The sequence below is a fragment of the Dromiciops gliroides genome, chromosome 1 (assembly GCF_019393635.1).
Source record: "Dromiciops gliroides isolate mDroGli1 chromosome 1, mDroGli1.pri, whole genome shotgun sequence".
Classification (NCBI taxonomy): Eukaryota; Metazoa; Chordata; class Mammalia; order Microbiotheria; family Microbiotheriidae; genus Dromiciops; species Dromiciops gliroides.
This window is the reverse complement of record NC_057861.1, coordinates 530,691,870-530,706,246: the sequence shown is the minus strand read 5'-3', so window position 1 is coordinate 530,706,246 and position 14,377 is coordinate 530,691,870. Positions and strand designations below refer to the sequence as shown.

The 14,377-nt window shown below is 39.1% G+C and overlaps 1 protein-coding gene across 1 annotated transcript in view; it reads left to right on the top strand.

The window, feature by feature from the left end:
* The window catches only part of SDK1 (sidekick cell adhesion molecule 1), a 1,142,665-nt gene that overhangs the window by 880,429 nt on the left and 247,859 nt on the right, over window positions 1–14,377 (top strand). Inside the window, 3 exon segments of the mRNA XM_043999243.1 lie at window positions 3,483–3,598; window positions 4,660–4,852; window positions 9,814–9,912. Coding sequence (XP_043855178.1) covers window positions 3,483–3,598; window positions 4,660–4,852; window positions 9,814–9,912 — 408 coding nt within the window.

Genomic DNA, 14,377 nt, shown 5'->3' with positions numbered 1-14,377 from the left:
CCATATCAGTAAAATGAAGATAGTAACACCTACATCATGATGCTCAGATGAGATAATAGATGTAAGGCACTTTCCACTCTTCCAACACTTTCTACTTAAAAGTCTATATAATGTGAAGAATTATTTTTTATTATTATCATCAGCCTTGACATTATAGAATCTCAATACATTAATGTACCACAATTTAATTGATAGTTCAGCACTCCATTTGCTTCCAGTGTTTTGCAATTACATATAATGTTACTCTGAAAATCTTTGAGCACATAGCTTTTGTTGTTGTTTTTGATAATACTGTTAGGATATATTACCAATGATAGAATTACTGGGCTTTGTATTTTCTATTTTTTTTTGTAATAATTTTTTTTTTTTGGTGAAGCAGTTGGGGTTAAGTGACTTGCCCAGGGTCACACAGCTAGTAAGTAAGTCTGAGACTGCATTTGAACTCAGGTCCTCCTGAATCCAGGGCCAGTATTTTATCCACTGTGCCACCTAGCTGCCCTGGGCTTTGGATTTTAATTTTTTTATCAGAGGCTTATTATTATTATGTTTTCCAAGAGTATGTTCCATGCTTTTGAAAAGAAAAACGTTGTCCCTTGTCATAAGAATTGATACAGCATCTAGCGGGTTTAGGCTATGTCAAATTTAAGACTGAGAACACATTTGGTATTGTGGTGAGGGAATTATCTAGTGCAAATTGATTTTTTAAGCCTTAAAAAACCAGAAAAGAGCATAGCATTTCTTACCTTCCAAGACTACTAAAAGGCCTGAAGTTTGGGACATGGAGTGAAAGGCCAGCACTTTAAATGCTAATCATCAGGGGGAGTAAATGTCCTAGTGTTCCCTTATTCTGAATCAGCTGGAGTCTACAGCTTTGATGTCAATCGTTTTTTATGTAAGCTGCATTAAAGCATAGCTCTCTGCCCACCTGTGTAGAGAATTTGTCAGTTTCATTTCTACAGAGCCATAGAATTTAATAGCCTTTTGGGGGGTTATTTTTCACCTATAGGGGTAAAATTATGTTTATTTGTGAGTAAGTATCATTAATTAATGTGATTTATTTTCGTGTAGTTGGTTAGGTCCTGTAGCAAAGAACAGAGCTTTCTGAAGTCTAGTCTGCACTTTGAAAAAACTTGGCTATTTGATGATGGCTTTGAACTCTTTTTTTTTTCTTTTTGGTAGCTCAGCAAAAGAGGGTCACTAATTACAAGGTAACCTTTGGGTGGATGCCCACCCAGTGGTGGTGATGAGTGGGCAGGGCTTCCAGGACTAGAATGCCGAAGGTCATGTTTCTCCTAAGATGGAAGAACTGTCTTGGTTGTTACACCTTGACATTTTTCTCTTGTGTCTAAAAGAGACTACCTATATATAACTGCTGACCCAGGGACAATGAATCTTTGGAGAAACTATCTTACTGGTAGGAACTTGGGAATTTTGGAGGAAGATTAATCTTTCCCTTCTTCTGCCTAACGGGATGGGGCTTCTGTAAGGACAACTTTGTAATTTAACTCATTTCAGCAAATATGTATGTGTTAAAAGCCCACTTGCATACAAACCACTGTCACCCAGAGATAGGAATAAAAAGATGGGAGGAAAGATTGAATTAAGTGAATTATTTCTTTAATGCCAGAAGGTTGTAGCAACTTTTAAATAGACATCCTTGGCCAAATCTTTATCTCATATACCAAGAGAGAGTCTCCTAAGAGGAAGGCATATCTTGGGTAGGGTACCTCTTCCTTTCTCCCTAACCCCGAAACCTGGGAATTGTTGGTGTCCTTTTTACCCTGAAAGCTGGTTCTTAGAAGGTTAAGTGCCTTCCTTCCATCTCAAGAGGGGCTGGGTGGGCTAAAGAATGATGGCCACTGTGTGACCCTGGGCAAGTCACTTAACCCTCATTGCCCCGCAAAATAAATAGATAGGTAGATAGATAGATAGATGAATAGATAAATGAATGAATGAATAAATAAGTAAGAACGATAACCAGAAAAGAATCTAAAAGTGATGATGTGAATTAATGATGCACAAGATCTTTTAATATCCAAATATTTAAGTAGTAATCAGTCTACATGGGTATGACCTTTCCAGCATGAGAATGGAAAAGAGTGCTGGATTTGGAGTCCAATGATCTGGGTTCAAATCTCAAATATTTCTTTCTACCTCTATGACCTTGAGCAAGTCCCTGAATCTGTCTGGTCCTCACTAGATTTCTTTGTAAAGTGACAGCATTGGACTCAATAGGTTTCAATGTCCCTTCCATCTCCAGATCTTTGATTAAGTGACTCGTCCAAGGTTACTGGATCATAAACTGTCTAGTCCTCAATTTCCTTCTCTTTAAAATAATAAGATAGAATTAAATTAATTCCAAGATCCTTTCTCACTCTAAATATGTGATCCTATGTTTAGTTTTTTCAGCATGTAGAATTTTTTAGTTTGTAAATTGCCATTGTCCAACCAAAGGAATCTCTTTTTGTTTGTTTGTTTGTTTGTTTTGTAGGGCTATGGGGGTTAAGTGACTTGCCCAGGGTCACACAGCTAGTAAGTGTCAAGTGTCTGAGGCCAGATTTGAACTCAGGTCCTCCTGTATCCAGGGCCGGTGCTTTATCCACTGCGCCACCTAGCTGCCCCTAGGAATCTCTTTTTAAAAGAGATTTAAAATTCCTCTCTGCCCTCCCCTCCTCCCTGAGGTGATAAACAATAGATATAGGTTATATATGTACAATTATGTAAAACATTTCCATATTAGTCATTTTGTATAAGACTCAAATAAAAGAAAAAAATGAAAGAAAGAAAGTGAAAAATACCATGATTCAGTCTGTGTTCAATATCAGTTCTTTCTTTGGAGGTAGATAGTATGCTTTATCATTACTCCTTTGGGATTGTCTTGGATTATCTCATTGCTGAGAGTAGTTAAGTCATGCAGTTTTTAATCTAACAATATTATTGCTGTCACTGTGCACAATATTCTCTTGGTTCTGCTCATTTCACTATACATCAGTTCATACAAGTTTTTCCAGACCTTTTTGAAATTGTCCTTCTTGTCATTTCTTGTTGCATAATAATATTCCATTACAATAATATTTTACAGCTTCTCTAGTCATTCCCCAATTGATAGGCATTCCCCAAAGGAATCTCTTAAGTGAGCCCTAAAGTTTTGAATAATGGAGAGGGAAAAAAACACTAAACACTGACTTGCCATCCCTCTCAAGCTTCCTATGAAAGGTTCACCTATCAAATGATAACAAGACCAGCCTACTTTGCCTCCTATATATTAAGGGAAACTACAACAGAAAATGAGATATAACCCAATTACCTTTTCTCTTGAATGCCACCGTCAGCTTCTAAAAACATAAATCATGGTTTCCTTTTCTCAGTGCTATGACTTCCTGTGAATCATGAATGGCAGTCCAGAGTTCCTATTTCATCTCTCTTCCTTATTTTCCTTTTCACCATTTGTTTTGCTGTCTGCAATGGCTGCCTTGGAACAGTCCCCACAGCCCCCCCACAGAATGTGCAAACAGAAGCTCTGAACTCCACCACTATCCAGTTCCTGTGGAACCCTCCCCCTCAGCAGTTCATCAATGGTATCAACCAGGGATACAAGGTAATACGTGCCTTTGATTGAAACAGGTCTAATTGATTGTCTTGAAATGAAATGCTTATATTGCATAGATAAAAGATAGTCATTAAATATTTACTATGTGCCAGGTTACATTGTAGTAAGCACTGGGAATACAAATAATCTCTTCAAGGAGTTTCTCTTCTAATGAAAAGGTAGCAGCTGGCTCAGATAGAGCCTCATCAGAAGACTCACCACATGCACAAGATTGCTTTTCGGTATTTGGGAATGTTATTTTATAATTCAGAGAGGTGACCCAGCTCCAGGGGATTGGAATGAGTACTGGCCCTGGAAACAAGGGTTCTGGGATTAAATCCTGCCTCTGATACTAGCCATATGACTTTGAACAAGTCACTCATCCTTCCTATGCCTCAGTTTCCTCATCTGTAAAATGAGGGAGTTGGACTAGATGGCTTTGGGGGTCCCCTTTAGTTCCCAAACTACTGTATGATTCTATTTACTCTATTTATTAAGCTGAAAAAGAGATATCAGGGGGAAAAGTGTTCATTTCCAATGAATGAATAACCAAGACTGGTCATCTACATGGCACTCCATCCTGATGGGGGGATCCTCTCAGATCAAATGATTGATCAGAAGTCTACCTGGTGAGCTCATAATTAGGGAGCTGGGTGTTCTTAAGAGCCATTTCTGCTAAGCAGTGATAACATAATGAATTCATCTCTCTTTCTTCCCTCAGGATATTTCTGTCCAAAGCAGCAAGGCCAGCTGTCTAGAGTCAGAACACCCCTTGTACTGTATTGCAGGAACACTGACAATTTCTCACCTTCTAGCTCCAGCTTCATCTTTCTCACTAGTCACCCAGTTATCACAGCATTCTATTATTACAACATCATTTGCTTTGTGTCTTTTGCTAGGTCACCGTTTGTAAAATTAGACTGCCAGTTCTCTGATAAGATTGGGAGTCACCTTAATCTTGACATCTGTATGAATCTGTGTGACTCTCCATTTTCCACAAATGTTTGATAAGTCAACTGAAAGTGCTGAAATGTAGTTTTGAAAAACTTTGTTAATTTATTCTCTCTTAGCTCCTAGCATGGCCAGTGGATGTTCCAGAGGCTCTGATCACTGTCACCATTGCTCCTGATTTCCATGGTATCCACCATGGGTATATAACTAACTTGAAGAAGTTTACTGCTTACTATACATCAGTTCTGTGCTTCACCACACCAGGGGATGGCCCTCGGAGCCCACCTCAACTCATCTGGACTCATGAAGACAGTGAGTATATGGCTGATAATCAGTGAATCATCAAAAACACAATATACATACAAACATTTAATACATATATACACGTATGTGTGCATATTTATATGTATATATAGGTATATATACACACATATATAGCCTACTTTGTACAAAATGAATAACATATGTAGAATTCCAAAATTAAAAGATACAGTACTCTTAGGAGTTTTAATTCCATGCTTAGATAGACAAGACATATACAGAATAAGGCACTCACAATATAAGACACTTATCAGTGTACATATGAAGTAGCTTTTATGGCTTAACTGCAAATATTTTATGTTTCAAAACAATAGCATATAATTAGTCATCATGTTAAAACTGGATGAAACCTTTGAAGTCCTCTAGTCCAACCTTTCCCTCCTTTTAACAGATCAGAAAACAAGCCTAGAGGGGAGAAGTGATTTTTCCAAAGTGACTCAGCTAGTTAGTGGTCAGGCCAAGATGAGAACTCAAGCCCCCTGTCTCACAGTCCAGTGCCCAATGTGGGTGAGCTCCCCAAAGGCTAAGTTTGCTTATGGCAAAGTGATGACAAAAAGGAGGATACGTCCCCTCCAGCATGACTTTGCCAGTTTCTCCCACAATCCATCCTGGCTCTTGAGATCATATATTTAGAATCGGACCTCATATTTAAAGAAAAAAGATTTCTGTGTCTAACAAGTTGCATTGCAGGTATCTTATACGTGTGGTAGGGGGTAATCAGGCAAGTCTTTCTGATATGCTTGATTCTGTGCCAGAATGGGAGAGAGAAAGAGAGGAAAGAGAGGGAGAGAGAAGGAGAGGGAGAGGGAAAGGAAGAGGGAGGGAGGGAGGGAGAGACAGAGACAGAGACAGAGAGAGACAAAGAGAGAGAGAGACAGAGACAGAGAGAAAGAGACAGAGACAGAGACAGAGAGAGACAGAGAGGCAGAGAAACAGAGAGACAGAGAATGTGAATGGAATCTATCTTTAAAAAGTAACTTAGATATGCCCTATACTCTTTGTTAACGCTATCAGGAAGAGAGGACCAAGATGCCACCCAGTGTAACCTGCATTATTCCAATGTGGCAAATCTTTTCTGATCCATAAAATATATATTCCCTTAGAAATGACTCAGGGTGTAGCAGATCAAGCAGTCTCACCTGTTTGCCTACATTTCATCAATATACTTTCTTTGCAATGACTAGCTTTTTAAGTTTACTGTTAATATTATCTTTTGTTGTGTTGATCAACAGAAATGTATTTGACTGCCTAAGCAGTTATTCACAAGGATTTTATGAACTTAATCTTCAAAACTCTACAAACACAGCTGGCTTTCACAAAATATAACCATAAGAGATGACAGGAAAAATAACAACAAATAACACTCTGTCCACTTATCTTTAAAGTCAAGAAGAATAAAATTCAATTATTTATCTATAACAGTCACCTCAAAAAGGTGGTGGAGAGAAAGAAGCATCTTGCCTCTTTCCTGCTGATGAGTGAATAAACTGGCCTTTATCTTAGAAGGCTGCAGGGTAGCCTATTTCCAGGCCTGTCTACCCAGCTTTCTTCCCTGTCTTTTTTTCTCTATTTGAATGTTTTTCACTATTTTGCTTACTTAAAAAGGAGCCAGTCTCTTGGGCACTTCTCCTTAGATCAGCAAACATCATAGAAAATCATACATAGAGCTTATGTGGATATTGTATTTTACTGTTTACAGGACACATTAGTGTACTGAAAAGTAGCAAAGGGATAGCCCCTTCAAATTGAAGAGAAAATCATCCTCACTAAATCCAGTTACTAAAAGTCAGGGTTTTTTTCCCTCCCTCCCCATCCTGGTTTTTTTTTTTTTTAAACACTCATGGGAAAACATCCATAAAGCTTTGTTGCCAGGAAATAGAAAATCAAATCTGATTTGACCCTACAGTGAATGAGTAAGAAAAATCCTTCCCTAGGAAGGAAAACTATAGGAATGATTTCAGTTTTTTTAAATTTTCTTAACCAAGAAGGCTTGGGCATATAGTGTCACATTCACTATAGATAAAGCATACTAAATGTGACACAAAAATGAAGGAAACAAAGTTGAGATCTATATTGGAAGTACTTTCTTTAAGAGAAAGAAAAAAAACAACACCCTTTGAGGTTCACCCTGCTGTAGTTAGCTAACCTAGTGGCAGGTGTTTTTTTTTTTTCCAAGGCTCAAGTGGAATAAGAACTTGGGGCAAAAGAAGAAGCATAGAGGAAACACAATATAAATTTTCAGTCCAGACATTGCCAACTGGTTTCAACAGAGCTGGAGGATAGCATATTTGGGCAACGATCCAGGTAGCAGGAGCACAGAGAATATAAAGTGAGCAAAAAGCTCTCTTCCCTAGCTCATCGATTGAAGAAAGAATGAGTTGGATCCAACACCAGTCAAAATGTGTCTCTAAAAGATCAAAATTGAGGGAGGATGATATAGTCTTGACAGCCATTCTATTTTGCCATCTTCTACCCTGGGAAGCTAAAGCTTGTCAGAGCGTTTGAGCTCACCCATAAAAACGTTTTGAAAGGTTCACCCTGACATGTGTATTTTCAGAATCAATTGCCAATTTTTGTTTTAATTATGTGTTGTAGTTATTCAAATACCAAACGGGAAACTAGTCTTGCATTCATCTTAAAAGCCTCCATCTTTCTCCCACTTTATGTCCTGCCTTTCCCCCTTTGCCTCCTTGTCTCCTATATTTCTTTTTGAACTCTTCCCCTCATTTTATCTCAGAGAGAAACTTCCTTGAAGAAGAAGATGACAGTGTCAAGGTAGAAATGGGGTTGTGAGAAATAACAGGGAGAAAAGCAGGTCTAGGCTGGTCATATCTTTTCTAGTATCCCGGACGTTTCTATTCCTGTAGAATTCTATTCCTGTTTCTTTCCTGAAAGTAGAAAGGGAAGGGTTTTATTTTGTTTTGTTTTAATTTTTTTTAATACCCAACAAGAGGTTTTGAGTTGTTTCCCTCACTGCCTACCAGGGGGGAATAGCAAAGCTAGATAGTTAACTTTTTGAGGAAATAGATGTTGGCATATATATGTTGCCTCATTTAGGTTGCAAGGACCTATGGGGCAGTGGCCATAGCTGCTTATATTCAAAATGCAGTGCAATGCCTGTCTTTTTGCTTGTTTCTTTGGTGTTGAAAATTGTTCTTTTTGAAAGAACTTCAGGGTCCCAGTGACTGGACATTCCTTCCATATGGGGATATATATATGTATGTATGTATGTGTATATGTGTGTGTATGTGTGTATATACATACACATATACATACATATGTATACATATATGTTTAAATTCTCCCATAGTGGTTTATATACTCCTTTCTCCATTCTAAACATCTGGGCAGTGGTTAGAGTGGAGGCAACAGAGAGGAAGACAAGGAAAAAGGAATAGGAACATAGACATGGAAGGAAGGGTCAATCCCTGCTTCCCCTTCTCTGACTAGGCCCAATTACACCATATCACCACTGACCACATTTAGTGGTAATCATTGGTACCTTCTCTCTTCCTGCCTCACATCCATTCGGGACCCCTTCACTCCCCCCACACAACATCCCATTAGGATTATCATCGGTTGTCTTGTTCTGTTCCACCTACAAAATCTCCGTTCTTGTCTCTATTATCCCCCACTGCCCCCTTCCTTTGCTGAAAACACTCTTGTCTAGTACCCTATTCCCTCCAGAATCCTATTACATGTGTGCCTTCCAAGGTGATGACTAGTTAATCTAATGAAATTCAGTGGAGAGTTAGAGCAGAAAGCACAATGTCTCCCTCACCCTATTGCCTACTCACTTTATCTACAAAGTAACATAAAAGCATTTTGATAGAATATGAGATTTTTTGGAGAGCCAGAAAAAGTTTTGGTTTCTGTCTTTGTATCAGTACTCCCAGAAACTTGCATAATACCTGACACATAGTAGTACAGGACTCAAGTCAGAAGACCTCAGTTTAAATCTCTGCTATGTCTCTCTCTCTCTCTCTCTCTCTCTCTCTCTCTCTCTCTCTCTCTCTCTCTCTCTCTCTCTCTCTTTTTTTTTTTTTAGTGAGGCAACTGGGGTTAAGTGACTTGCCCAGGGTCACACAGCTAGTAAGTGTTAAGTGTCTGAGGTCGGATTTGAACTCAGGTGCTCCTGACTCCAGAGCCAGTGCTCTATCCACTGCGCCACCTAGCTGCTCCTCTGCCATGTCTCTTACTAGCTTTGTGACATTGAGCAAGTCACAAGACAGGCCTCAGTTTCCTCCTCTATAAAATGAGAGGATTGGACCTAATCATCTCTAAGTTCCCTGCTAGCTCTGGCATTCTATGAGTCTGTGAGGAGGAGGCTGTCCTTTCTCTATGAGAAAGATCCAGTAGAGACTTTATTGCTTGCCATTGACTGGCTTTCTGAAGTTAAAGCTTTCATCTTTATTATCCAACCCAAAGGTGGGATATGGTGGTGGAAATGCCAGTCCAGGGAGGGAGTTTATCCCCTGGCCAAAGATATCACCCCCTGTAACAGATGGAAACCAAAGAAATCCTATGTGCAAAAGTACAACTTCTTCAGCTCCTGAAGATATAAGAGCTGGTGGTAACTCAGGACCTGTAAAAGGAGGGAAGATGGTAGTGAGAGACTGTTGGGGGAAAAACAGCAGAAGCTATTGTTCTAATTAGATTAGATCAAGGGGAGAGATGGAGTACAAGGTGTGTGTAAATGTCCTGCTGCCAGTCTCTTTAGTCTCTGCACAGTTGGGATGAAGACTGGATGAAATAATTTATGTGCTAATAGCCAGAGTACCTCTTAACACCTTGCATTCTCTTCCCCTCCTGCTGTTCTTACTGACGTTTCCTGCAGGTTTCTGTTGGCCCTGAATCACCATTTTCATTCCCTGGCCCTAACCCTGCCCCACGAATCTGATCAAAAGGAAATGGGGCTCCCCTGTTAACAGATTTCCTCTTCTGATTGCTAGAGCCTGGAGCTGTGGGACACCTGAGTTTCACAGAGATTCTGGACACGTCTCTCAAGGTCAGCTGGCAGGAACCTGTGGAGAAAAATGGCATTATTATAGGCAAGTATCACGTTTCTCCCTTTAAAAATTGTGCTACCATAGTCAAAATGGTTAGACAGTAGAGCATTCAGGCAGAGCTACCTATGGAGGTGCAGACTTCAGTGTCCTCTTTAAGGTAATTGAAATGTCAACCAGGCCACGTTGCAGGAGGTAAAGGGCCGATTACCACAAGCCCAAAATTGTGACTCCTGAAAGTGACACCCCTTTTAGAAATTATCTCCATCCGGGGCCATCAAGTTGCTTGGCCCTTTATCGAGGCTCCTCTTACTCTCTGTGTACCTTCCCACTGCTCTTTGACCTTGGGAATGTCAAGAATCAGGATGTCAAGAGAGTGAAGCTGTGCTTGAAAATTTGGGCAACACATAGAGAAAAAGGAAATGTTAGATTCCTTACACTTTGGGAACAATCTGGTTATGATTAGTATAAGAAGAGCATATAAGTTCCCTTCAATAATAAAAATATTATTTTATGCTCTAATGCAGGAATTTGTTTACTTTTTGTGTGTCACTGACCTCTTTGACAATGTGATGAAAACTATGGATGCTTTTTTAAAAGAATGTTATACATCATTGAAGGACATGTTAAATTTCAATTAGTGGTTAGAGAAAATAATTTGTTTTCCTTATTCAAGTAAACAGACCCCCTGAAATCTATCCACAGACCCAGTAGGCACAGAGTAAGAACCCCTGCTTAGAGGTCTCTCTTGTGCAAAACATTGTTTATTCCCCAGGATTTTTGTTGAAAAATATTTCAAATATATTTTTAGGTTGCAGCTTTAAAAAAATAGTAATGGGGGCAACTAGGTGGCATGGTGGATAGAGCACCGGCCCTGGAGTCAGGAGGACCAGAGTTCAAATCCGGCCTCAGACACTAAACACTTACTAGCTATGTGACCCTGGGCAAGTCACTTAACCCCAATTGCCTCCCCCCCCCATTTTTTAAAAAATAGTAATGAGCAGAACCAGGAAAATAATATATGCAATGCCTACAAAAATGTGGATGGAAAGAGAAATAACAGCAACAACAAAGCTAAATTTATAACTTGTAATTATAATGACCAGGCTTGGTCATTTCTCCCAAAGAAATGAGGAAATAACACCTCTTTCCTTTCTTTCAAGAGATAAGAAATTATGACTGTTGAATATTGCATATATGTATATATAATGCCACTATATATGTGTGTATGTGTATTCAGAAATAAAAGTGATGTAAAAATAAGATATCTATTTTTTTTTTTGCATAGGGCAATGAGGGTTAAGTGGTATGAAATCTTGATCTAAACCTAATTTCTGCCAGACTGCTTTCCAGTTTTCCCAACACTTAATTAATGATGAGTCTAGTTGTAGTCTTTGGGTTTTTCAAATGCTATATAACTGTGTTTGCTTCTGTATGTTGAGTACCTAAACTGTTCTATTGATCAACTCTTTCTCTTTTAGCTACTACCAAAGAGTTTTGATAATCACTGCTTTGGAGTATAGTTTGAGACCAGTTACTGCTAGACACCTTTGCTTCCTTTTTTTTTTTCATTTTTTTCTCTTGAAAATCTTTGATACTTTATTCTTCCATTTGATTCCCCCCCCCCAGCTTTCTAAAGTAATCCTTTGATGGTTTAATTGGTATGGCACTGAATAAGTAAGTTAATTTGGGTAGTTTTATTATTTTTATTAGTTTAGCTTTTTATTATAGGTTCATTTTACCTCACACAATAGAAGACATTAAAAATTTGACATTTAAAGAGGGGGAAGGACAAGGAGAGGGAAAGAAGAAAGTAGGAGAAATAAACATTTATTAAGTGCCTACTTTGTCCCGGGCCCTGTGCTAAATACTTTTTACAAATATTATCATCTCATTTGTGAACAAAGTCTCAAATTTGGATGCAATTTTCTCTAGGTCTTGCAGGAATAGGAAGTGGATCCATGATCCATGTGAGAGGTGAGAGATGCCCTCTTTCCCTCCTAGCCTGGCCATACCAGGCTGTCACTCCTCACGGTGACCTGTACTGACAGAGAAGAGGTCTAGGTGTTTGAGAGAAAAGGGAGGAATTTCACTCAGACATATCTTATTGGTTTCCCATCTCTAGGGCATAGACAGCTGATTAAAAAATCATGTGACTGGGGCAGCTAGGTGGTACAGTGAATAAAGCACCAGCCCTGGAGTCAGGAGTACCTGAGTTCAAATCTGGCCTCAGACACTTGACACTTACTAGCTATGTGACCTTGGGCAAGTCACTTAACCCCAATTGCCTCACCAGAAAAAAAATCATGTCACTTTTCTAGACCTACATTTCCTCTTTTTGGGTGTCATGGACCCTTCTGGCAATTTATTAATCTGCAAAATCACCTATACTGTCTATCTCACAGGGTTGTTGAGAGGAAAGAGCTATGAAAATATGACATGATTATTCTGATATGTGTGAACATGCTTTGGAAACTTTAAACTTTTGTAGAAATGTAAGGTGGGAGTTCATAATTAGTCAATATTGAAAGCAGCCCCATCCTATACCAATCATTTCATAAGAAAAACTTCTTTGTAGTCACATATAACACACACCTGAATATGATGTACAATACTTGAATCTTAGGCTCAAGAGGACCTATACTTGTCCTTTTTCAATAGCTGTAATATTGGGGGCAGCTAAGTGGTACAGAGGATAAAGCACCAGCTCTGGATTCAAGAGGACCTGAGTCCAAATCTAGCCTCAGATACTTGCAACTTACTAGCTGTGTGACCCTGGGCAAGTAATGACCCTCATTGCCCTGGCCTTCCCCCCCCCAAAAAAAAGATGTAATATCTCCTCTTTCCCATCCTGAAAGCCACAATTTGATTGGGGTGACTGGACTTTTCCCCAGTCACAAAATGTTACAAGACCTTGACAATCTTCCAACAGCAGAGAAACAATGAACTTACTACTGTAAGAGTCTAAAATTCTAGCTAGTCTGTCTAAAATATCTAATGAATTGTTGCCAATAAATTATAAGCTTTAGCAAGGGTTAGACTTTTAAGCATTTATTAAGGAGGATAAGAATTTGGTGAAGAGAAAAAGAAAGGCCTACATTCATCTATCTATTAAAAGGAGAGCACATTTCTAGCTCCCTTCTCCACTGGAGTCCTCAGGAAAGAGAGTGAGTCAGAGCCCCAGCCTCCCCCTTCTTCCACCAGCAAACGTCACTTCCTGACGCCAAAGAAAAGATGCATGGTCTTGCCCTCAGAGACCTTCAGGTCATGGTGGATCTTTTCTACAGTAAGTCTCCAGCAGGGGGCATCATTCCAATAGTTACAGTCCCCCCTTTGTTTCTTCACGAAACAGGGTGTTTCCTTGATGAAACAGTCAAAAATAACAGAATATAATATCCTATGCTAACTAACAATATGTTAATAACAATATAAAAAAGGGAGAGAGGAAAGTTTTGTCCAGAGGGGCAGGTTTTTGTCCTCATGAACCGGCGCTTTGACATTGGTCTTGCAAACGGAGAGCCTCTGCAGAGAGTACTTGTTACAGATGGTGTATATTATAACAGAAAGAGAAAAGAAAAAAAAAACCAACAAAACAAAACTTTTCATTTAAAGTCTCTGAAAGTCTTTTCTCAGATGTCCTCTAGTTGTAGACATGGAATGGAAGTCTTTTCAGGGGTTGATGTGTGGATGCTGGTAATCAGCCAGGAAAATTTCCTACAAAATTGAGCTTAACACAACTTTAAAATAGCTTTGTCAATAATCAAATCAAACAATGAAAGTTCTCAAGAACATGTCTAAGGGAATTCAGAATCTTAATTGTTACACATGAAACATAATAAAACAAGAATTGAAACATTCTTTAAAACTTACTATTATGATAGGAAAGAGAGGATCCTGTGAGTTAAACTTATCCCTTTGTGGTTGCCATCTGTAAGGGGCTAAAATTCTAGCTAGTCTGTCTAAAATATCTAATGAGTGGTCGCCAATAAATTATAAACTTTAGCAAGGGTTAGACTTTTAAGCATATATTAAGGAGAATAAGAATTTGGTGAAGAGAAAGAGAAAGGCCTAGATTCATCTATCTATTAAAGGGAGAGCGCATTTCTAGCTCCCTTCTCCATCAGAGCCCTCAGGAAAGAGAGTGAGTCAGAGCACCAGCCTCCCCCTTCTTCCTCCCACCAGCAAACATCACTTCTTGACGCCAAAGAAAAGACGCATTGTCTTGCCCTCAGAGACCTTCACCTCATGGCGGAGCTTTTCTACAGTAAGTCTCCAGCAGGTGGCATCATTCCATTGTTACACTACCTAGTTAGCAAGAATAATTAATTAACTTAGGAAGTTGCTAGATGGTGCTTCATGCCCACCCCCTTTAAACTGTCCCCCTCCCCAGCCTTATGGAGGCCTGGAATCTCCTACTTTCAATGAATTTATCAAAGTTTGTTTAAGGGTGAATTTGGATCTACTTACCTCTATGCAAAACTTGCTAGTTACAATCCACACACATGTGAAA